Source organism: Erithacus rubecula (assembly GCF_903797595.1).
Source record: "Erithacus rubecula genome assembly, chromosome: 26".
In the NCBI taxonomy this organism is placed as follows: domain Eukaryota; kingdom Metazoa; phylum Chordata; class Aves; order Passeriformes; family Muscicapidae; genus Erithacus; species Erithacus rubecula.
Genome location: NC_136678.1, coordinates 1581379 through 1605704, shown reverse-complemented (window position 1 = coordinate 1605704; position 24326 = coordinate 1581379). Strand labels below are relative to the sequence as shown.

The following is a 24326-nucleotide window of genomic DNA, read 5'->3' as shown; positions in this document are numbered from 1 at the left end:
CAGGACGCGAACCGCCCCAGCAGCCCTCGGAGTCCTGCCGCGGTCACCAGAAAACTGTTGCCCGACAGTGAAGAGACACGAAACAACAGAGTTGTTTAGTGCGGTGCTTTATTGAGGGCCCTGGGGTCTGAGGACTAGCGTCCAAAGTCAGAGCCCAAATTAGTTACATTTCTTCACTCTTTGATCTTCTTGCTTCACTACTCCTACATGATTTTCTCAAGGTTTCTTCTATCCCTTTACACTCCTTCTAGTAATAAATTGTTACAGTTTCTTTAGATAAGTCTCATACATCATGTCAGCAAGTTCTACACAGTACACACAGAGTCTGCCAACACAGGGCCTAGTTTATAAGACAACCCTTAGCATGACTACTGCTAATGCTAAATTAATGTATATATAAAGTTTATCAACTTGCAACACCAGGGCAGACGGACTCCTCTGTGTTTCTCTGGCACTGCTCTCCTAAGAGCGTCCCTAAATAAAGGTGACTCACTGGCAGCGTTGTCTCCCAGGCAGGCGTGGAGTGCCCAGGCACTTCTGATTCACTTGGAGCCCCAGAATATCCTGAGCTGGGAGGATCCCCGAGGATCCCCGAGTTCAGCTGCTCCAGCCTGGGGGACTCGTGGGTGACCAGGTTGGGGTTCGGGGGCTTTATGAGCCCCCCCCACAGTCTGGGGGTGTTGTCACAGGAGGAGTGAAAACTTCAGTCAAGCCCTGCCTTAACCTCAAATTTTGGCAACAGTTAAGCTGATCCACAAGTTCTAATAAAAATTAATAGTTTATTAAATGGACAAAGATAAAAGATGAAAGATCTTAATCAGAATTACCATACAGGATAAAACTAAAGAACTACAGGTAGATTAGAGCATAACAAACAGTGCACTACAGCAAGGTACCTGTATTAAAGCTGGCACTAGGAATAGGATTGATTAGGATCCAAAAATTTAGGATTTTGTTGGGACCACAACAACGATAATGTGCACAGATCCCTTCACTTAATCCCTGAGGACTAACCTTGCAGCAGGGTCCCCACTCACTGCACACATTTCCAGGAAAATGTGCAGAACATTTCTGCCTTGTGGAAGTTTGGTGTGGCTTTTAGAGTGAGTGTCTGTCAGTCCCAAACCCAGCTGATCTCACCAGATCCCACTTGAACAGTGAGATGTTCATTGGCAGCTGGGAGATGCAGCCCAGTGTTGATCCTGTGGCTCCAGAATAACTCCCTATGGGACAGCTTGTCCTGCTTGGTGAACAAACCCCAGATCAGCTCTTGTGGGAGTGAGATGCAGCACAGTCACACCACGGTGCTCTGCAGTTCCCTGCTGAGCTCCAGGCTCAGGTCACACACTTCCAATTTTGCAGAGACCAAAGCGTGCACAGAGATGTGCCAGGGCAGGAGCAGCTGCTGGGTGTGTCCTTGTTGCAGCTTTCCAACAGCACACAACTCACACGGGCAGTGCAATTCCCTCCTCAGCCACAATTACTCTCACATTTCCCACTGAGCCCAGCTGTAGAACTCACATCCAGGAGCTGCCACCATAAGAATGGACAAAGAAAAAGCCCCAGAGCTGGCCTCCACAGCCCTGCAGCTCACAAACCACACCAAACACAGTGCTGCTCTGTCATCTCAGCAATTGCTCCACATCCAATCTCACACAACCTGAAGGGAAACCAAAGTTTCCAGTGACAGCTCACAGAGGAAAATGTGCCAGCACAGAAAACTCTCTCTGACTTTGCCCTTTCCAATTTGCTAACTTGCACTCAGACCATACTCAAGTGGCATTCACTGCCTTGAAGTCTGGAAAACGCACACACCCAATGGTCCTAGCAGATTTTTTGGTGTGAAGGTGTATCAGGATCTTTGGGCACTGCAAGGAAGGTGTGTGATGATGCTCATAAGCTGAGGAGTGTACAATGGGAAAATAATTTACAGGTTATGGTAATTTGCAGGTTGCAAAGGAAAGAAATTACTACTTGATTGGGGTGCAAATACAAGTTTCTATATGCAAAGGGCAGCATCCAAGCAAGCTTCTTGTCCTGGCACAGTACCTGTGTGAGAGCAGCTTTTTTACACTACAAGAGAGAACTTTTTTAGACTACAAAAGAGACAGAATGTGATGGTTCTTATAGCTGAGAAGGAAAGTGCCTGGCGCTGCTGTGTTTTGACCAGAGCAGTGTGCTGGAGTGCTTCAGGGGTGGCACAGTGTTCTGTGTGAGAAATACACAAATATTTTGGATCTGAGAGAGTCAAACATCATGATGTTTGAGAATGAACCTGCAGAGCACTGTGGCTGAGTGTCCAGGGCTGCAAGAGGAGCATGACTGCCTCCAAACTGCCTTCTGAATCCAAGTTATCAATGGCAACAGGGAAGTCAGCAAAAACCACCTGTGCTGGCACATTGTCTTGGTTTGAAAGGCAGGTGTTTGCTAAGAAAGGCAGGGGCCTCTCTTGAAATGGAGAATGTAAACCTCCTTCCTCCAAATTATTATAATTTTGAAATTAAGAGGCTCTCAGGCAAAGAGATGGGAATTAGCAATAACAGTTCTTTACTAGGAAAATTAAAATAGAAATACAGTATTACAAAGAATAATCCCAAAACACTGCCAGAGTCAGAATCCAAGCTGACACCCATCAGTCAGTCAGGGTGGTGGCAGCAGTCCCATTCAATGGTGGCTGCATCCTCCTGCAGTGGCAGATGTGGTTCAGCTGGAGCAGTGCTCCTGGAGAAGGTGCAGTTTCCTCTGAAGGTGCAGGGATGATGTGGAAAGGTCTGGCTTTCCTCTGGAATCCAGTGGGAAAGGTGCTCTGGTGTTCCAAATCTCAGTTTTTATCTGGGTAGGAAAGTGATTACCCTGTGAATACCACTTTTCACAGGGAAGAGGGAAGGTCACATAATCCCTTCTGTGCTGGCACATCTCTCAGTCTGAACTGCAGCTGGAAATGCTTTGGTTCAGTGATGTGACATTGAGAAAAATGAAGCTTTATTGAGTTGAGAAAGGAAGTGTGAATCACCAGTGTGTTTGGTCTAGTTTATAGGGAGAGTGCACGTCCCCAGTGAGTACAAGGCAGTTCAAGAGGTGTGAGTTACATGTTGAGCCAACCAAGAGCTCTCAGCTGACACTGTTGGTGAACAAGATCTTTGCTGGAGGATTGCAATTTTGTCCCTGTGCTCTGAATGCAACAGTCCAAATAGCTGGGAACGATGTGCATGGACTGATACTGTTTTGTGTAGTTGAAAAGCTGCAAAGAGAACAAGGGGTAATCCAGCAACTGTTTCTTTCCTGTCACCAGAATTTGTATTGTCCTTTGATTGTGGTGAGAATTAGGAGTTCAAAAGGAAGCTGAAATCTCTTTAAGATGCATGTTGAATTCTCTCCTTCCAGTCTCACATAGAGACCTTTGAGATCCACTGCTTTAATAAAGAATTCCTAGGACAAAGGAGATGGAGCTGGGCATCACTTTTGCTCTGCAGTATTAAACTGCCTGACTCACATTGGTGTTATGCTTTTCATTTCAGCTGTGGGTCTCACATTCACTTTGATATCAACATCACCATGCAAACACCAAACATGGAGTTTTCTGTTCAAACTAAATGTAGTGTCACATTCTTTCACTATGGCAGAGCCCAACTTCAAAACTTACCACATCCAGCAATTCTCATGCTGAAAATCCTAGAAAAAAAATTAGGCATTGGCTTCACTTTCCCCTTGCACTTTACAAATTGTGGCCCCACACAGGTCTGTGTGCTCAGCTCTGTGTACCCTCAGAACCTTCAGCCTCACAGAATTCAGTTACAAACCTAAGAACACCCAGCTGCTGGTCCCACAGAAAAGCTTCTAAAAGAAAGGAGCTGTGCTGGAATTCACTTTTCTTTTGCAGCTGATAAATTGCACAGCCAACAGTAATTCCTCTTCCTTCCCTGCTACATGCAGGAGCACATTCTGTCAGTGTCCAAGAGCCAGTTCCTGCACTGCCCCCACACGAATGGGGCCAGGAAAGTGTTTTTTTTTCTTTTTCCTGGGCCCTGTCCGCGCTCAGCAAAACAACCACACGATGCCGCTGCTGATTCACAGAGGGAAACGTGCCCAGCCCAGCCCAGCCCCAAACCACCCCAAGGGCAGAGCCCAGCTGCAAAATGTCCCTGCTCTCAAACCTACAGTGTCAGCACAAAAAGATTTCACCCATCTTCCCCTTCCAAGTGCAAACCCTTTCTTTGCACCATATTCAAATAGCAGCACAAACTTATTTCCACTTATGAAATTTTTTTCATCCTTGCAGAGTGACACTACAAACTTGAAAATGTTTGTTGAAAGCCTAGCTCACAAAAGTGCCAGCTGAGAAAGCTCCTGCTGCCTGCAATTTCAGCTGCACCCATTGAACTGCACCTCTCCCCCTGCTATCTGCTCTTGCCTTCTCAGTTTTACCATCATAATCCTCCTGTCTCACAGGATCCAGAACTGAGCACCACTCCTGACTGCTCAGACACTAAAGGCAGCAGGACAAAAATCTCAGCAGTCTGGCTTTTGCATTCACACTGTAACAGTTCAACAGCTCCATCCAACAGAACTGTATACTAAGAAAAGCAATTAATATCAACACCACCCAATGTGCACATCCAGAATTGTTCTTTGCCAAAGAACGGAACTACGAGCCAACCCAAAAAAAAAAAAAAAAAAAGGAAGTCAAGTCTTCTAGTTTGAAAGGAAACCAGTGGGAGATCCCAAGGCAGAGCTACAATTTAAGGAAGAACAAGGAAAGGACAAAGAGGGGTCAGTAAGGCAAGGCAAGTTGGGAGAGGGCAAGGCAAGGCAAGGCAAATACCTTGTAATGCCCTGCATACCCATTGCCCACCTTGACCTACCTACCCTTTCCTTCCCTGGCCTTGCCTTGCCTGCCTTTCCTTAGGTTTGCTCATCTTTGCCTATCCCAATCTTGCATTCCCTTAGTGAATCCTCAGTTCCCTTTCCTTGCTCTTCTTGCACTCCACTGGCTTTCCCACCCATTCCCCACCCTGACTTCCCTGTCTCATGTCCTGGCCCTACCTTGCCTTGCTTGCTCTTTTTGACTTGCCCTCTCCAATCTTGCATTGCCTCAGGGACACTCACATGTCCTTCCCTTGCCCCTCCTACCACTCCTTGCATTGCATTGCCTTGCTCACCCATCAGCCATGTGAAGTGTTCTATGTTTTAATAATCTCCTTGATTTGCCATGCAAGCCTCTGACTCGCCTTCCCTTGCCCCAACCTTGCCTGGCCTTGCAAACACACCCCATGCTTTGCCTTGTCCACCTTTCCCTTCTCTTCCATTGCCTTACTCTGCATCCCCTGCCTTGACATGCCAATCCCTTCCTTCCCTGTCCCTGCCCTGCCTTTACTGCCCTGCCCTGACTTGTCTTGCCAAACCATCACTGCACTTGCTTTTCTCTGCTCTGCCTTGCCTATAATTTTGGGCCTTCTCTTGCCTACCACTCAGCTGCCTTGCCTTGCCATTCCTACCAAACTTTGCTTTTCTTTGCCATTACTCTCCATTCCTCACCTTATCTCTCCTTGCCTGTTCGTTTCAAGCTTTGCATTGCCATCCATACTCATCCCCCACCTGTGAGGAGCTGCCTGGCCCTCTCTTCCCAGATCTTGCCCCACCTTTTGTTCCTCTCCTTAGACTAGCCTTGCCTTTCCTATCCCTCTCTTGCCTTGCCTTATCCTCCTCCTGCTGTGTCACTGCCTTGCCTTGCCCTTAATTTCCTTCGTTTGCCTTGCCTACCTCTACCTGTCCAACCCCAACCCTGTATTGCCTTGCTGACCCCTTCCCCACCTTATCTTTCTATTCCTACCCCTCCCTTGCCTTCAGTGGTGTTGCCTATCTGTCCCTTGCCCTGACTTCCTCTCCCCTCTCTTTTCTGGCCATGCCCTGACCTGTCCTTTGGCCTGCCTTCCTTGCATACCTCTCCCTTTTTCTTTCCATCCCTTTCCTTTCCCTGCCTTGAATTGGCTATAACTCCCTTGCTATGCTTTGCCTTTCATTGCCTACCACTCCATTACCTTCCCCTGCTCTGCCCTGCCTGTGTCTTGTTTTGCATCACCTTGCACAGCCATGCCCTCCCCTGCCTTGCCTCACCTGTCCAACCCCAACCTTGCGTTGTGTCACCTGCCCAACCCCAACCCTGCCTTGCCTCACAGATTCCTCCATGTCCTTCCCTGGCCCCTCCTGCCCCTTCCTTTCCTGGCATTGCCCTGCTCCTCCATCCCCCACCTTAACACCCCTTTTCTCCTGGCATTGCCTTGCATTGCCTGCCCCTCCTGTGACTCTCACTGCCTTGCCTCTCTCTCAAAAGCTTTGACTTTCAGACTGATCCCTTGACTTGTCTAGCCTGCCTAGCCCTCCCTTCCCTTTACCTTTCATCCACATCCCCTGCCTTGACCTGCCTCCCCCTTTCTCCCAGGCTTTGCCATGCCTTGCCTTCCTTTTGACTTCCTTGCTCATCCTTCCCTTCCCTTCCCTTCCCTTCCCTTCCCTTCCCTTCCCTCCCTTCCCTTCCCTTCCTTCCTTCCCTTCCCTTCCCTTCCCTTCCCTTCCCTCCCTTCCCTTCCCTTCCCTTCCCTTCCCTTCCCCCTTCCCTTCCCTTCCCTTCCCTGCCCTTCCCTTCCCTTCCCTTCCCTTCCCTTCCCCTTCCCTTCCCTTCCCTTCCCTTCCCTTCCCTTCCTTCCCCTTCCCTTCCCGTCCCTTCCTTCCCTTCCCTTCCCTTCCCTTCCCTTCCCTTCCCTTCCCTTCCCTTCCCTTCCCTTCCCTTCCCTTCCCTTCCCTTCCCTTCCTTACCTGGCCTTGCCTTGCCCTCCCTGTCTCTGCCTGCCCTTCCCATCACTGGATTTACTTCCTCTGCCCAGCCTTGCCTGCCACTCTGAGACCTTCTCTTGCTTAACACTCCATTTGCTATCACCTCACTGGGCTTGCCTTCCCTGCCTCTTCCTTGCCTTGCCCAGAATTTCCTACACTTGCATGGAAGGCAAGGCAAGGCAAGCAGTGGTAGGCAAGGCAAGGCAAAGCAAAGGAAAGCAAAGCAAAGGAAAGCAAAGCAGTTGTAGGCAGGGCAGGGCAAGGCAGGGCAAGGGAAATGTAGGCAAGGGAAGGCAAAGCAAGAGTAGGTTGGGAAAAATGGGGCAATGGTACTGAGAGCAAGGTAAAGCCAAGTGTCTCAGTGTGCCTGAACTGGTTTGAAAGCCAAACCAGTGAGAGACTCCAAGTCAGAAACAGAACCTAAAAGGAAGAAAAATAAAACAAAACCAAAAACCATGCAATAGTACAAAATAAAACCACTGACAGAATACAACCTGACACCCTGCTAGTTAGCATGGTGGTAGCAGTCCAAATGAAGTGGTCTTCTTGAAGTAGTGATCCTGTAGAAGGTTCTGGTAGCTCTTATCCTCTGGAAACCAGTGGGTAAGGGCACCTTGGTGTGCCAAATTTCAGTTTTTATCTGGGTAGGAAAGGCTTGGCTCCTCCCCTGGCTGGAGCATCTCCCAGTGGGATGATATAATTTTATCAGTCATGCACTGGGACTCATTGGCCATTAACAGGAGATATCTCCTGGAGGGAGGATGGGCTGTGGAAAAGACAAAGAACACTGCCCCACCTGGTTTAACAACTGACCCATTAGCAGAGGATATCTCCCACAGAGATAAGAATCACTGCCTCACCTGGTTTCAGCAGTTCATGAGGATGGTGATAGAATTCACACTCTTGGGCACATCTTTACATTGTAACTTTGGACTGCACCTTTCCTTGGGAAGCAAAGGACAGAGTGCCAGTGCTTCTGGAGCAGCGGTCAAGGTACCATGGGGAGGTGAACTTTTTTTCTGATGAAACACCTTCTGTGTAGGAGCAACTGTTGACTGTATTCAATACTGGTGGTGGTATCCAACTTTGAGTTGGTAAGTTCCTGAGAGACAGTGGCAATGCTTTTCCATGGAAAGGAAAGCACATAGCCCAAGGGTTTCAGGTGCAGATAAGAAGCTGTCTAGTGGAGGTCAAGGGTGGTTGCAACTTTCTGTCCTGTGATATTTGAATCACTCCCTCCATTTGTATAGTTATGAGTTGGTATCCATCTTTTGAAGGTGATCTCCTGAAAGGGTCAATTTGCCATGTGGTTTCCATTTCTCAGAGGTGGTCTCCTGAAATTCTGGCACTATACTTATTCTGGACAAGGTGAGCAGCTATACCCAGTCTTGTGTGCAGTTGAGGTAGCACCCAGGGCAGGTAATGTCCAGGAACAGAGTTCTGGAATTGATCCCTAACCTCTGTTAGGGATCAATTCATGGATTTTCTACTTTGGAGGAGTGAAGCTTATTTCTTCTGAGATGGGCTCACAGTTCTCTCCTCTGGGTGCAGTTCAGTGGGTGCAGTTGAAGCTGTCAGCAGCAACAACTTTCTCTAGTGGCACTTTTTGTGGGCTACATTTTTGCCCAATGTTTTCAAGTTTGAAACCAGATTCTGTGAGAGTTGAAATAATTTACTAGCACAAAGGAGCTCTTGTTGCCGTTAGAGTTCGGTACAAATAAAAGTTTGTACCTGGAAGGGGACGATCAGCAAAATAATTTTGTCCTGACAGTTGATTTGAGAGTGGGGACGTATCCAGCTTGGCTCTCTGCCCTCGGCATGGTTTTGATCTGGGATGGTCCCGTTTCCTTCTTTTCTGAGTCGGCAGCGGCATCGTGTGGTTGTTTTGCTGAGCTCTGACAGTGCCCAGGAAAAGCCAAGTGCTTTTCTTTCTCACAGCCCCAGCCCCATTTGTGTGCAGGGAATAGCTCTGTTGCTGTTCCTGGCTCTTGGAGACTGACAGGATGGGATGATGCACATAGCTGGGAAGGAAGACAATTTTGAAAATTGCTTAATTGTTTAATTGTTGGCTGTGCAGTTTATAGGCTGTAAAAAAAAAGGTAATTCCAGCACGGCCTTTTTCTTTCAGAACCTTTTCTGTGGGACATGTTTAACATGTAATTCACATGCTTTGAATTGCAATCCTGGAGATATGCAACTTTTCCTTGAGCTCTGTATACCATCTACTTTGTCACTCTTGTAGATCCCAAACCTCTTCAAAACCTCCTGTGACTGGTCTCATACAGAATAGTCCTAGAACAAAAAATCCCCAGTGTTTATATTCACCTTCTCATTGCAGTCTGTGAACTAGACTGGACACACCAGTGATTCACACTCTCTTTCTCAGTTCTATAGAGCATCACGTTCTCTCAAGGTGGCTGAGTTCTAAAGAGAAGCATTTCCAGCTGCGGTTCAGACTGAAAGATGTGCCAAGACAGAAAGCATTTGATGACATTCCCTTTCCTGTGATATTCTCAAGGCAGTCCCATTCACATCCCTTCAGTGTTGCAGCTATATCTCACAGAACAGTAAGGACAGAAACTGTTCCTAAATTGCCCCCTCTTCTGGCAGCATTTAAACTGCTCACAGTGTGCTGGGGAATGCACCTTCCTTCTCACATGTATGTGCCATCACATTTTACAACTCTTGCAGCTTCCTTTCAAACATCCAGCAGCTGCTGCCATAAAAAAGGCTCTAGAAGGAGAAAGTAGTGCTGGGCTGCAGCTTCCAAAAATTTGAGAGACACCAGGAGAATGCCCCATGGCTCCTCCCTTTATTTGAATAAAATGAAAGAACTCCTCTGTCTCCTCTTTGGACATAAAGCTCTGATGTTGTGGATTAATTTTCCTGACAATTGTTTCCTGAGGAATCCTGGCTCCTGTGGGTTCATGGGTGCAGCCATCCTGGCTGGAGCTGCTGTCCCAGCTGTGCCACAGCTCTGGCAGCCACCTTGGGACAGGACAATGTTCCAACTTCTCACCTGGAGTCTGACAAGCTTGCAGGAATGGGTGTGGACCCCAGTGTGAAATGTGGTGCCCTCCAGGAGTGAAAAAGGGAGCTCAGTGTTTCCTGGGGTTCACATGACCTTCACCAGACCATTGGCAGGATTTCAGCACACATTTAAAGTCAAGCACTTTCCAGCTGCCCTCCCGAGGTGTGGCTGGAATCCACCTGTGAGCTCCTGTTCCCTCCACAATGGAAAGAAAAAGCAATTAAAAAACCCCCGAAATTTAGTCATGAAAGCACCTCAGGAGTTACAATGACGTTCAGCACCCTTTTTAAACTTCAGTTGCCACCACATCCTTTCCCAGGCTGTCACATAACAGAAGTGATCCATCAAACCAGCCCCAGAAATGTATCCTGCACCTTTTTTTATTTGTCATGGAATGACAGCACATGACCCTGCCAGCATCTCTACTGCTCTGTGTGAGAACCAAGGTGGTGTCTTTACATTCCAGGATAAGGATTTTGTTATTTTTAAAGTGACTTTGGAGCCACCTTAAGGCTGGGTGGAGGAAAACAGCAATCTACACTATTTCCTTTGGTGTTTTCTCATTCCTGTGTATCCCATTTAAGTTATATTTTCACAATTTGGCAAGCAGAATTTATAACTTAATTTTGAGCTTTGGTGTAATAGTCTTGAATGTCAATACTGAAAGTCTTTCTGAGATTTGGCTCAGGTTCCTATATGCATTTTATAAAACTGCCTCTGACCTCTGTTTAAATTTACTTTGTTTTTTACTCTGTTTATCTTGAGTGTTGAAACTCTGAAAGGGGCCGATGGGTTTGCTCCCTCCTTTGTGGGGTGTGGTTAATGTTTGCTCCTTGGCTTAGCAGAGGAAAAATTCCATTATCACCCCATCAGACTTGCACTGCTCGTGTTGGAAACCAAGGCAAAGCTTTTCTGCTGCCTGCAGGTGGCATCTGCTTCTGCTTGCATAGGCAACCTCTGGGTTTTTCAAGTTGTCCTGGTTTGAAGGACAGGTGTCTGCCACTAAAGGCAGAAGCTTCTCTCTGAAATGGAGAATGTAAACTCCCTTCCTCCAAATTATTATTATAATTTTGAAGTTAATGGACTCTCAGGAAAATATATGGGAATTAGGAATAGCAGTTCTTTATTAGAAAAATTAAAATAGAAATAGAGTATTACAAAGAACAATCCCAAAACACTGCCAGAGTCAGAATCCAAGCTGACACCCGTCAGTCAATCAGGGTGTTGGCACAGTCCCATTCCATGGTGGCTGCATCCTCCTGCAGTGGCAGATGTGGTTCAGCTGGAGCAGTGCTCCTGGAGAAGGTGCAGTTTCCTCTGAAGGTGCAGGGATGATGTGGAAAGGTCTAGTTTTCCTCTGGAATCCAGTGGAAAAGGTGCACTGGTGTTCCAAATTTCAGTTTTTATCTGGGTAGGAAAGGCTTGGCTCCTGCCCTGGCTGGAGCATCTCCCAGTGGGATGATGGAATTTTATCAGTCGTGCACTGGGACTCACTGGCCATGAACAGGAGATATCTCCTGGAGGGAGGATGGGCTGTGGGAAAGATAAAGATGATTGCCCAGCTGGTTTAAAGATGCCCATTAGCAGAGAATATGTGCCATGGAGATCAGGGTCACTGCCCCACCCGGCTGCAACAGATGGGGACCGAATACACATTGCTGACCACATCAACCCAACACACAAGTCCCTCTCCAGAACCCTGAGTGACCCAGAGCAGTGATGCTGGTATGAAGAGCATTCTTCCCTCCTGGCTTTCTCCAGCTCTGGGCCCCCAGCACATGAAAGAGGTTGGAATGATCACGGGGCTGGGACCCCTCTGCCCTGGAGACAGAGATATGGGGCTGGTCAGCCTGGAGAAGGGAAAGCTCTGGAGATACCTTAGAGGCCCTTCCAGGGTCTAAAGGATCTTACAAGGAAAAGGAAGTTGTAGAGGGACTTTGGACAAAGGCTTGGAGTGCCAGACAAGGGGAGAATTGCTTTACACTGAGAGAGGGCAGGGTCAGGTAAGATACTGGGAAGAAATTCTTCCCTATGGGAGTGGTGAGGCTCTGGCACAGAGCTGTGGCTGCCCCATCCCTGGGAATGTCAAAGGAAGGGTTGGACAGGCCTGGGAGCACCGTGGAACAGTGCCCATGGCAGGGGGAGGAACAACATGGTGTTTGTGGTGCCTTCAACCCAAACCAGTCTATGATTCTGGGGTTTATTATCACAAACCAGTCTGTGATTCTGGGATTTATTGCTGGTGGTTCTGTGCTTTTCACTCTGAAGGCTGGCAATGTGGTTTTCAAGTGGGTTGCAGCTTTCAGGGTTGAAGGCAAAGCTGCTGCTCTGTGTGTTTGCTTCTCACCTCTTGCCTTATCCTCTCCTCTGCCTTCTCCTGTGTGAAGCCACTTCTGTGGTTCACCTTTTCTTGTGAAATGAGGGAAAGGGAACAGGGGCAAGTGAGGTATTGCAGTGGTTAGTTTGCAGATTTCATCCAGAAGCCCCATGCAGAAAACACAGCATGTCTGTAGGCAGCAGGCCCTGCAGGTTTTTATTACCTGCAGCTGTTTCTATGAATACAGGACTCCACAGAGAAGATTCACAGAGTGCTGTTCTTCTTGTAAATGAAACTGGTTTTGTTCTTGCTAGGTAGCAAGTGCCAGCTGATAGCTTGAGAAGAAAATAATAAAGTCATAGAATCTCCTATCAGGAAAATGAACCCAGAAACACCAGAGGTTTGTGTCCAAAAAGGAGACAGAGGAGTCTTTTTGCTTTATTTGAATAAAGGGAGAGGCCATGGGGCATTCCCCTGGGATCTCTCAAATTTTTGGAGGATGTAGCCTCCTTTTTATCCTGATTTCTCTCTCTCTTTCCCCATGGGCTGAGGTCCTTGAGAGGCACAGACTTCCCAGAGCACCTGACACCTGAGATTCCCCTCTAAGGTACAATCCTCCCTTTTAATTTTTAATTCTTATATAATTCATGTTTTTTCCCTATTGCTTATTTGATCTTTCAATATCCAATTTCATTTCTTAGCAAACCTACAGTTTGTTTGTAAAGGCAAATATCTTCTTTTAATTTTTTTTCCCATTCATGAATCAGTGGAACACTTCCCATTGCTTCTTTTATCTCTCAGTGCTAGTTTTATCTGCCAGCTTGTTTGTAAAGACAAATCCATCATTCCTCTCTCTCCTGAGTTGGAAGGGACCCACAAGGATCACTGAGTACAGCTCCTGCCGTGCACAGACCCCCCACCAATCCCATCAGAACATGAGGGGAAGGTACCTGTTTCCATTGTTGGGGATCACAGGAATTCACTTTGCTGGAAGCTGAGATTAGCCTGACAGGGAAGGGGTGGCAGAAACATCCAATTGTAACTGGCCCAGGGGCACCGTGCATTCTAGGCACAGACTTCCTCAGGAACGGCTACTACAAAGACCCAAAGGGGTTCAGGTGGGCTTTTGGAATAGCTGCTGTAGAGACAGAGAGGCATGTTAGTAAAAACTGTCTGGTGAACTCTGCTTCCAGCAAAGACAATCCTGTTCGTGGGGTGGTTTTCGCTCAAGGACCAGGCTGCACTTGGTGGGTGATGCAAAAGGATGGAGAGACCCGATGCACACCCCAAGGGGACCTTGTTCTAGGGTGAACCATATATGATACTGTGCCTGTAACTACATGTATGTATATGATTTAAACAGTTTAATATGATGTAGCATGTCGGCATGGAAAAAATTCAGGGTGGATAATGTTGGGGGTTGAGTGTTTTTCTATTACTGTGTCAATTGAAAGAATTTTTCCCATTATCATGCCAATGCAGCTGGTCAGGTTACACCCAGGACCTTTGATGACTCCAGACAAAAGGGGTCTGTGGCAGAGGCTCCTGGAGGGACCTCTCGTGCCTTCGGAGGGGACTCGGAAGTAATTTACTGTTAGTAAACAATTGTTTAAAGTTGTTTTAAAGTTGTTACTATCAACTGCTGTTGTTTTCTGCTTGTACAGTTAGATATATTAGTAAAAGAGCTGTTATTCCTACCCCCTTATCCCTGACTCAGAGTCCTTGATTCAAACAATTATAATAGTTGGGGGGAGTGGAATTAAAGTCTCTATTCCAAAGAAAACTTCTGCCTTTACTGGCAGACACCTGTCCCTCAAACCAGGACAATATCTGGGAGGGAACCAGGGGGAAAAAAAAAAGCAAAACAAATCTTTGACTGTGACTAAATATAGGTGGAGCACCTGAGCTGGTGAAAGTCAGATAGTCTGTCACTGATATTCACAATTAGCAGAGCTGTTGCCACCAAGACCTAGAAGGAGACATAAACATTAAACACAGGCAGCTCAAGAACCTAACAGTCAAGATAGAGAATAATTTTCTTCACAAACACTTCTTTTTTTTCTTTTGTCTTTGCATCTGAAAGTGTGTAATTTAATAAATACAGATGTATTTGAAACTCAAGTCATATCCTTCCTAGTTTATGACAAGTGTGTGGCAGATAGGACTTTTCTGCTTAAAGAGGTGTTGAGCTGGAGCAGAAAAAAGGTTGCATGGAAGAAGTGTGAAAGAATTAAAAGGGATAAAAGGGATTATATTCTCTTTTACCTGTTTAATGGTATGAAAACTCTGGCAATGACATTCCTCCTGGCTCTGAGGGAGCAGTGAGATACAATCCTTTATTCAGGTATTCATGCTGACCTGGAACAGAGACCAGACAGAGCAAAAAGAATAAAACAGGAATTTATTGAAAGGATCCACCTTTGGGAGTGCAAGAGCCCAGCCAGGGCTACACCCAGATCTAATCCAAGATGGATCCAGTCACAAATCTTTTACACTTTGATAAATTTTGGTTAATCTACACATTGGGGTCAATTATCCAACCACAGCCCCAGGCTCAACCCCCTTTCCCTCGCTGTTGTTTCTGTTTTTTGTGTACCAGTTGTGCTTGATTCTCCAGCTGGGAAGGGATTGTTCTGTCCAACTACCCTGTGAACAGAATTTACTAACACCTAACACAAAGTTTCAGAGCTACACACTAAGCAGAGGAGATTTTTAAAAATATAAAAGCTAAACACCAAGGCATCAGTATAGTTACAACATAGAAGAGGGGCCTGACTGAAAAATGAATATCCTAGATAGAGTTTAATTCTGCACTGAGGTGAAAGTCAACTGGAACTTACACCTGCTGCCCTTCTTCTGCTCAGTTCTTTCTCTGCTCTGACTGACAAACTGCAAGGCTGACCAAGACACCCAACTGTGTCTGCCCAGCCCAATACTAACCAAGGGTGTCATTCCCAACTTGGTGTAAACTTCAACTAGAGTAAAAGCTGTTGGGAAAATCATGAATCATATCCCATTCAGCAAATCAAATTCATGACTGTTTCCTCACTACTGTTGATCCAATTGTAAATTACTTTAAAATAACACTGAAAATGTGTAATTTTCCATACCAGCAAATTCTTGATGCTGTAAGAGAAACTTTGTGCTGAGAAGGTGTTATAAACATCACCCAATGTTTGCATATATAGATTTTATCTTCCTTCAGATGAAGTCATCTCTTCATTTCAAAGCTTGGCAGAAGGAATTTTGGGTTTATCATGATCCAATATACAAATGTGAGCCCTCTGCTAAAGGTGCAGCATAGGGACTTAAGTTGTTTAGGCACTAAATTAAAGCTTTACTTCCATTTAGCTGTCATTTTCCTCCTCCCTCATAATTCTTATCTTCCAAATGACAGTTTAAATATTTGCTAATGTGTGGTTAAACAGTGCCATGGTTATCCTGTTAAGATAATCTGCTTATCTGAGAGGTAGAAAGCTGAGATGACCTAGAAAACTGTTAGGAGAGGGAGGACTACAAGAGAGGGACTTAGGACAAGGACCTGGACTGGGCAAGGGGGAATGCTTTAAGCTGAAAGATGGTGAATTAAATTGGACATTATTAAGAAATTCTTCCCTGTGAGGGTGGGCAGGCCCTGGCACAGGTGCCCAGAGCACATCCCTGGAAGTGTCCCAGGTCAGGTTTGGGGCCTGGAGCAGCCTGGGGTGGTGGAAGGTGTCCCTGCCCATGGCAGGGGTGGAAAGGGACAGGGGTCTCCCAGGTCTCTTCCAACCCAAACCATTCTGGGTTTCAGTTCGTGTTCCTCTCCCTCCAAAGCTGAGGAGGAGAAAGGGAAGCACAAGAGAGCAGCTGCCTAAGGAAGGTTTGTGAGGGTAAGGAAGAGCCTTGCACTGAGGTTCAGAGTGGAACCCTTGGCTTTCTAATCTCCCCACAAAGCCTAGATTCAGCTAGGTCTGATCTTAGCCTCAGATTTTGACAATGGTTTATGTTTAATGGAATTATCTATACAAATATACTGAACAGCTACACAGATTTTTTAAAATTAATTCAGCATGCCATCAGTCAGTGAGGATCTGTTGTAACTAAGGAATCTCTCTGCCTTGGGCATGAAAGGGCCTTTTAATTTCAGGTAAGGGATCTGAAACCTTGAGTGGTGCTGCAGTTCAAGGGGAGAGTCCCTGGTATGCAGTCCAGTTGCCACTCAGGGACAGCTCAAATTTGGCTTATCCTAACAGTAACATTTGGAGAGTGAATTAGTTGGCTACTAGTCAATAGTTTAGAGAAGATAGATGACTTTGTTTTAGCTCTGTTATCTCCTTCTGTACTTCAGTTATTTTTCACTTTTGGGCTTTGAAACCACCTTTAAAAATATTTTTCCAAGGCACTTTCACTTCCTTGTACACAAGCCAGAGCGTTCTAGCTCACAGGCCCACCACATGGTGTGAGACAATCACTTCCCTGTACCTAAGCCAGGAAATTTCTAGCTCACAGATCCACCACAGGGCGTGGGGCCTCTTGCTCCATACTCAGCCTGAGTACATCTGAGGGTCAAGTGTATCCATAAGAGGCACCACAACAATATTTTTCTTTTAATGAAAAAAATAACTCAGCCTTGGGAACTCCTAGTTGCCATCTCTCTCTGTCACTGGTTATATTCCTACATTTGCAACTTTTTTTCAATAGACAGGAGACTTTTCTTCTAATTACAAAATTCAGTGTCAGCACGACTGGTTGGTACAAATGGAGACAAGAGCTTAGACAAGTTCTGCCTTTGGCTCAGATTTCTGGCAGCACCTCTGTTTGAGGTGGCCTGCACCCCAAATGTCTCTTATTTGCAAGTTCTCAAGAATGATAAATTAGATCTATTACAAAATGAATTATTTATTGAATAGGCACAAGATTAGCAGACTGAGGACTTTAAACAGACTGCTTGCTACACAGGATGAAACAAATTCTAGTAGATAAAAGATAAAAGAGATAAAATCTAGTAGATAAAACAGTACCTATATTACAGCTGGAAGAAATACTATAGATTAGGAGTCAATGTAACATGGCATCAAATTGATGATGGAGTACACACAAGGTCCTTTCACTCAATTCCGGGGAAAACATCTGGGGGATTTGTGTCCAGACCCTGGGGAGAAGTCCCACACATTTCCAAGGTGTATGTAGGAGACTTCTGCATCCATGGAAGTTTGTGCAGCTTTTATAATTTGTAAAGTGAAGTGTCTGTCAGTCAGAAATTCCAGCTTATATCCCCACATCCTTTTTTCAAGGCCAGTTGTTTATTGTCAGCTGGGAGTTCTACCCCTGGTGCCAGAGAGAGATAACTCACTAGCCAGAGACAACTCACTGTCAGACAGGCCAGCTTGGGTTGGCTCATCAGTTCCTGTGGTGGGGAACAATGCTCAGAGCTGTGGCACCAGTGATGGACAGGACACAGCAGCTCTTCTGTGGTGGGGAGAATCCCACCAGGGCAGGTCAGCTCTCCTGTGGTGGGGGACCTCCTGCCACACTGCTTTCCAAGCAGCAGCTGGATTTACTAAGCAGACAGGCAGAAGTGACAGCTTGGGCAAAGGTCTTGGGTTCCCACCTGGCTTTTTGGTCCTTTCTTCAGTTATGTAAGACTGTGGTGCCTATATGAGCAGATTTTGTTGGATACCCCATCAGAAATGCCAGAGGGGTCTGTTCCAGCTGTTGTGGTTGCATTTGGCAAAGCTTGGTCCTCCCCCTTTCTCACCACAGGTTTATCAGTAGGAGGCCTGGGGCTGGGTGGAGGGAGCTCCTTTCTTGCCCCCCTGCCCCCCTGCACATCTCCTTTGCTTGCCCATCAGGCCTTTTTGGCTTCCCTTACAGCAGCACCGTGTGACCCATCAGTCAGTCCTGGCTTTGCCTTCCATCAACACAATCCCTTTTAGAGCAGGACTTGCAAGGGAAAGGGAGGCAACAGAGGCCATGTCTTTGTGGCTCCCTTTTCTTGGAGAATAAATGGCATCTTGCATGCAATGCCAGGTCTGAGCAGGGTGGTATTGCCCAGGCATAAACCAGAAGGGAAAAAACTCTCAATGCAATTGAGGGTAAGCTGGGAGGAGGAAAAGGAAAAGAAAGAGATGTTATGGATGTTTTATTATGGCAGGAAACAAGATTAATGTAATGGCACTATTTGTGCATCCACTCTCTGGTAATTATTTTGGCTCTATGATCTGGTCCAGTTTGGCAGGAGTCAGAAGTCCTGGAGATAATAAATTTCCCTCAACCTGGGAGTGTAGCAGGAACAACTGGGTAGAGGAAACAAGCTCAAGTTGATACTTCTGTCCAGCAAAGAAAACAGCAATAAACTTTTATAGATAACAGAAACTGATAGGAAAGATATGGTTGCTCTAATCAGAAAATCACAGCCAAGTTAGTCACTGGGCATCAAAACACACACAAAGCTGTAAGAAACTGGGCTTCACACATTCCAGGTGTGTGGTTCCATTACTGTCAGGTGAACAGGCCCCAGCTCGTGGCCTCTGGGGCACACTGGTGCTGCTGAGGCTGAATTGAAATAACTCCCAGAGTTCAGCCATGCTCCCAACCCAAACCATCCTGTAACTGCATGAGGATTCTGTGATTCCTGGCCCTCTGCTTGCTTATATATAACTCACTGTTAGGTGGTGGATGAACTGTCTAACCTTAAGGCAGACTCCCAGCACTGCCTTTTGCAGACCAAAGTGGGGACATGCACAGAGCTGCCACGTGCCTGTCACCCTGGGCACCCCAATTGTGAAAGCAGAGCCACCACATCTGTGAGGTCAGAGCCACAGCCTGCACAGCCCTGTGGCAGGGGACAGGAGCCAGAGTGGCTATGTGGCTGTGGCACTGGACAGCCACCACCTCCTGCTGCAGCTGAGGAGGTAGAGTTGAGCAGGGAGGGATGGGGAGGAGAAAGGCTCACCAGAAAAGCCATTGTGAGCCTTCCAAACCACTGGCAGAGCTGACTGTGAGCTCAGCAGCTGCCCAGTGAGCTGGGATGGAGTGGGCTGCTCATGCCCAGGGTGTCAGCTTGGGAACAGTAGGGTGGATGTGGCTGTCAGTGGGGTTAGAGCAGCGTGGGGAAGCTGACAGGTTTGCTGAAGACCAGCCCTGTGATGTGTGAAGTCCCCTTTCTGTGGGGATGGGTCCCAGCTGAAGAACAGAAGAGACTCAAGGGACAGGCATAACTTCTCTGTTTTCTCTTCCAAAGGATGTTCTTTGGGGTTATATGGCACTGGCAGGTGCCTTTGTCTCCCCAGGGAGAAATTTTCTGAGCCCATGCCATCCTCACACCCACACACTCCATGTTTCTGCTGTGGACAGGGGGCAGGATGGGAATGTCTAAGGGCCAGTGTAAGCCAAAGGGAGAGCAGAGGGTGCTCCCAAACCAGCAGCCCAGGGCTCCCACTTGGGTGATGAACCTTGAGCACTGCTTGGTGCTCTGGTCAGTCTGAGGCAGAGCCAAGAGCCCTTGGCAGTGCCACTGGCACACCAGAGCCAGAGCCTCCAGCTTTGCCTGCAGAAGGACAAACTGCTGCCAAGCACTCAGGGGAGAGCCCAGCATCTGCAGGGGAAGGGTTTCCCCAGCTCTGGCAGGAGACTGTGCAGGTGTGGGAGAGCTCTGGGGCCAAAGCCAGGCAAAGCTCCTGTGCTTCCCTGCTGGGAAGGGCTTTGCCTAAGCCTTGGGTAATTGACTCCCAGGACTCCCTCTCTTTCAGGCAAAAGATGGCTCTGCTGAAGAAGAGCTTTAAAGTCCTCACCTTGCTGCTCTCAGTGGCTCTTGGTGAGTTTTACTGAGAGTGACAGCCTGGTTGTGCTGGACACCAGCTTTCCTTTGGGGCCATTATGTGTGGAAGCTCCTGTGGGCCAGGTGCTTCCTGAGTGTGCCCTTGACTGGGACTGGCTTTTGGACCACCAGTAAGATTCTCAGGTTGTCCCACAGCCAGGTACTGCTCTGGCCACTGGACTGAATGGCTTGTGCAAGGCTGAGAGAAAAGGGCACAGGTATTTCCAGAACTGAACTCTGATGCCCAGAGGGGAAGGGCTGTGCAAGGGGAGGGATCGGGAGATACCTCTGCTGGCCCTACAGCCTGGTCTTGGTGGTGACTGAAGTGAGGGGAAACAGGGAGTGGAACTGGGGCAACAAGCACAACTGCAGACCATGCTGCCATGTCCCTGAAGCCTGGGCTGATGGCCCTTGGTCAGAGCTGCATCCTATCTCTGCACCCCACAATCCACACCCCAAATTCCTCATCCCACATTCCACAGCCCTCAGCTGACCTGCTGCCTGACCCCCAAGGCAGCAGGGAGCAGACTGTGGGTTTGCTGCAAGCCCCAGCCCAGTAACTCTCGGTGATGTGAATTGCAGCTGCTGTTTTCTGTGGGACTGCCCTGTCAGGATGGTCACTGTGGACAAAGGGACTCATGGAGGTCAGTGATGTTGTGGGACAGGCACCTCCTGCAAGGGAGTGTTGCTGATGGTGGCTGGATAAACCTGTGGCTCTTCTGCTTCTACACAGCATGACCCAAAGAAAAGCAGATTGTGTAGTCTTCCCTGGGAAGCTCTGTCAACAGATACTCTAATAGAGAATTTTCTCTTTCAGGAGCTGCCAAGTGTATTTCCAACAGGATTGAAAATCCTCTGGTAAGAGAGATTTCCTGAACTGGAACTGTGTCTGTGCAGAATTGTCAGCTGACCTTGTGCTACCTGTGCTCACTTTCCAAACTTTCCAAAGGCTCCTGTATTTCTGTCCTGCCTTTGCCTTTTGCTCAGCTTGGGCTGGAAAGAAGCACTGGCAAAGCAGGGAAAGCACGTGAAGTGTCTCTTCACTGAGCTCAGGTGCTTCACAGAAGGAATGCTTTGACAAGATCTGCTTTTCTGCTCCTGCAGGAATTCCCACACTTTGATTGAAACCCAGAAGTTGCAGAATCTGCTGCAAGAGGTCACTCAGCTGAGGGCAGAGATCAGTAGTTTGAAGGTGACCCTGCCATTTTGGGGGAAGAGGCTTGGCTGGGCAGAACCCCCAGTAAATCTCTCCTTGGTGTTGTTGGTGGGGTCAGAACGTTGTGGCCACAGATGCTGTTGCTCAGTGCTCGTGGCCTGGGCAGGAGCACAGAGTGTCCCAGCTCTGTGGGCACAGCTTGCATGCATGGCTGGCACTGAGCTCTGCTCCATGGGGGATGGCAGCGTGCTGGACTGTGCTTTCCTCATGTGATCCTTTCCTGTTGGCTCATGGCCTTCCCAGGAATTCACCCAGATGGCTCTGGAATCCTGTGTCAAGACCGACTGGGCCCTTAAGAGCTCTGGTAAGGACACAAGCAGCCTGGTCTCCCTGCCTTGTGCTGGTCTGTGTTCTGTCCACCAGCTCCACAAGGACGACTGGGGCTGCCCCCACACAGGCTCCTGTGGGGATGGCACAGAAATTACAGATGGAGGGGCTCTCCTCCTCTCTACTGCATCTGGAGAAGGAATGGCTGGCTTGTCCTTTGCTTCCTCCCAGCACTCTTAACCCTGAGGGAGAGGCAGTCACCAGGCATGTGGCTGCTGTCCCCCCAGGGCAGCATGCTGTGGACAGGACAGATGGACATGGAGCTGGCCAGTGGCATCAGAGATGGTGTCTGAGCACCAAGCCCTGCCAGTCTGCTGCTGCTTGCATCTATTTGCCCTCCCTTCCTGACAGGAGCCACCATTGACACACAGAGAACTTCCCAGACCTACGACTGCAAGGAGAGCTTTGTCTACAGGATTTTACGTTTCTTCTGGCCTGCCAGCCCTCCTGATACTATTCTGCAGGTATCTGAGCACAAATCATCAGTTTTCTTCCCTCCTGGGAATTTGGAAGGGGCTGTCCCCTCAGCCCAGTGGTAGTGGTCAAGCCCACAGTGTAGACTGGGTTCCTGAAACTAAAGGTGGATCACAGAGCTGGGATTGCTGAGAATCAAGTCCCTCTCTGGAGGAACCACTTTCTTTTCTTTCTACCTGGTGGCCTTGTCTCCACTGTCAACCCTAAGAACTGTTTTTCAGTGTGGGAGGCAGGAGGGGGGATGCCCTACAGAGTCCCTGGGCAGAGGTGTTTCTGCTTGTCCCTGACTAGGATGGTTTCATAGGCACTGTTATTCTGTTCTGCCATGCTGAGGCCACTTTGGCAGGCAGGGAAGTCTTTCTGCTTCTGTCCATTTCTGACATGCCCAGTATTTTCCAGCTGAAATAGAGCCCACAATCATCAGCCCCAACGCTTCAACTACATGGGCAGTTGTGCTGTCCCATGTCATTGCTCTTGTGCTCTATTGCAGCCAAATGTTTACCCAGGAAACTGCTGGCCTTTCAAAGGGCACCAGGGGCAGGTTGTCATCAGGTTGCCAACACGAGTCTACCTGACTGCCATCACAGTGCAGCACATCACCAAAGAGGCCTCTCCAAGTGGGACCATCATCAGTGCCCCCAAAGACATTGCTGTCTTTGTAAGTCTGCTGGGCCCTGCTGGGGGGATGTGGCCCTAGGGGGAGGCCAGGGCAGGGTCTTGCTTGCTTTTGTGCACGCTCTGAGCTTTGTGTCCTGCACTGTCCTGAGCAGTGCTGTGCTCAGAGTGACACTTTGAGGGCTCGACAGGTCCATCCTTCCTAAAACTCGTTCTGGCCAAGCACCTAAGGGTTCTTGACTAGGACCCAAAGCAGAGACTGAGTAACCCTAACCAATGCCAGAGCCCTGGGACAGGCTGGGTACATAAGAGGGCTGATCCAGCTTGTCCATCCCTCTTTGTTGGGATGAGCCTGACTTGCTCTCCTTGTGCTTTGCTCCCAAGGGAGTGGATGCAGACAGAGAAGAGGAAACTCTCCTGGGGATGTTCACCTACAATGTGGAGAAAGACCCCATTCAGACTTTTCCTCTGAAGGTAGGCCCCACACATGGGGGGCCAGATGCCAGGGAGCAAAAGAGATTTGCTTGAAGTCCGTGGCAGGGAAGGTGTGAATGTTTCCTCCCTGGGCAGAGGTCCTGGATTGCTGCTGAAAGAGACCTGGTGGGGCTTGGAGGGCTGAGTAGCACGTGGTTGTGGTAGCCAAAGGACAGGGCCAGGCCTGTGGCAACACAGCTCCTGAGAGATTTCTGGCTGCAGCCACTGCCTTCAGAAAAGCCAGATGCACATGCAGCTGCACCATCCAAACAACAAACCGACCTTGTGCCATGGAGAAACAGGGACAAAAGCCATCAGGTATCGCTGCTGTTCCACTCTGTGCCCTGCTGACAAGCTGGACAATGTCACCCAGCACAGCACGTCCCTTCTCTCCCATTGCTCCCAGTCTGTCAGGAGCAGGGCAGGCAGAAGGGATGGCAGGGGCTCAGTGGGGTGACACACCAGGGGTGACACACCAGGGGGTGACACACCAATGGGTGACACTCCAATGGGTGACACACCAGCCCCATGCACAGCAGCACGTCCCCAGCCCCTCTGCCAGCACAGAGCAAGGGGCAGAGGGAAAGGAGGTGCAGCCCCAGCTGGGCCAGCATGCAGAGGATGCCGAGTGCCTGCCCTCGCCCCCAGCCTCCCCAGCAGCCCTAGTACCAGCAGTCAGCTTCAAATCTCTATTGCTTCTCCCAGCTACTTTTGGGAGCTTGTTCTTGAGCAGAAACAAGGGGATTTCATGGATGATGTTGGTTTTAATGCCTCCCTTTTCCCCCTTCACAGAACATGCTGCTCCCCAGAGCCTTTTCACATGTCAAACTTCTTGTGAAGAGCAACTGGGGAAACCCGTGGTATACCTGCATTTACCGAGTGAAGGTTCATGGAAAGATGGAAAACCAGAAAGCCTCAACCAAGGGCCCAGATAAATAAAGAAGAAAATACAAAAGAAGAAGAAAGGGCAAGGGAAAGAGGGGAAAAGGGGGGAATAATGTGGCAGCACAATGTTGATTTTAGATGATGCATGTGGGACTCTGTCGGTGAGTTTTAGGTAAGATATTAGGAATTATAGAATCATTTAATCCCCTCTGTTGAAAGGGACCCCCAAGGATCATCAAGTCCAACTCCTGGCCCTGCACAGGAAAGCCCCAACAACCACACCATGTCTGACAGCTGGTTCAGTGCCATGACCAGCTCTCTGAGTAGCCTGTCCATGTGCCCAAGAACCATTTGG

At 48.2% G+C, this 24326-nt stretch overlaps 1 protein-coding gene across 1 annotated transcript; it reads left to right on the top strand.

The window, feature by feature from the left end:
- The first annotated feature begins 21089 nt into the window (after positions 1 to 21089).
- LOC306812694 (SUN domain-containing protein 5-like) lies at positions 21090 to 24235 on the top strand. Its single transcript, XM_079327493.1, has 6 exons — positions 21090 to 21172; positions 21440 to 21500; positions 21875 to 21987; positions 22488 to 22655; positions 22997 to 23086; positions 23879 to 24235. Exons 2-6 carry the CDS (start codon positions 21452 to 21454, stop codon positions 24023 to 24025), a joined length of 567 nt encoding a protein of 188 aa, XP_079183619.1. The 5' UTR covers positions 21090 to 21172; positions 21440 to 21451; the 3' UTR covers positions 24026 to 24235.
- Positions 24236 to 24326: the final 91 nt, after the last annotated feature.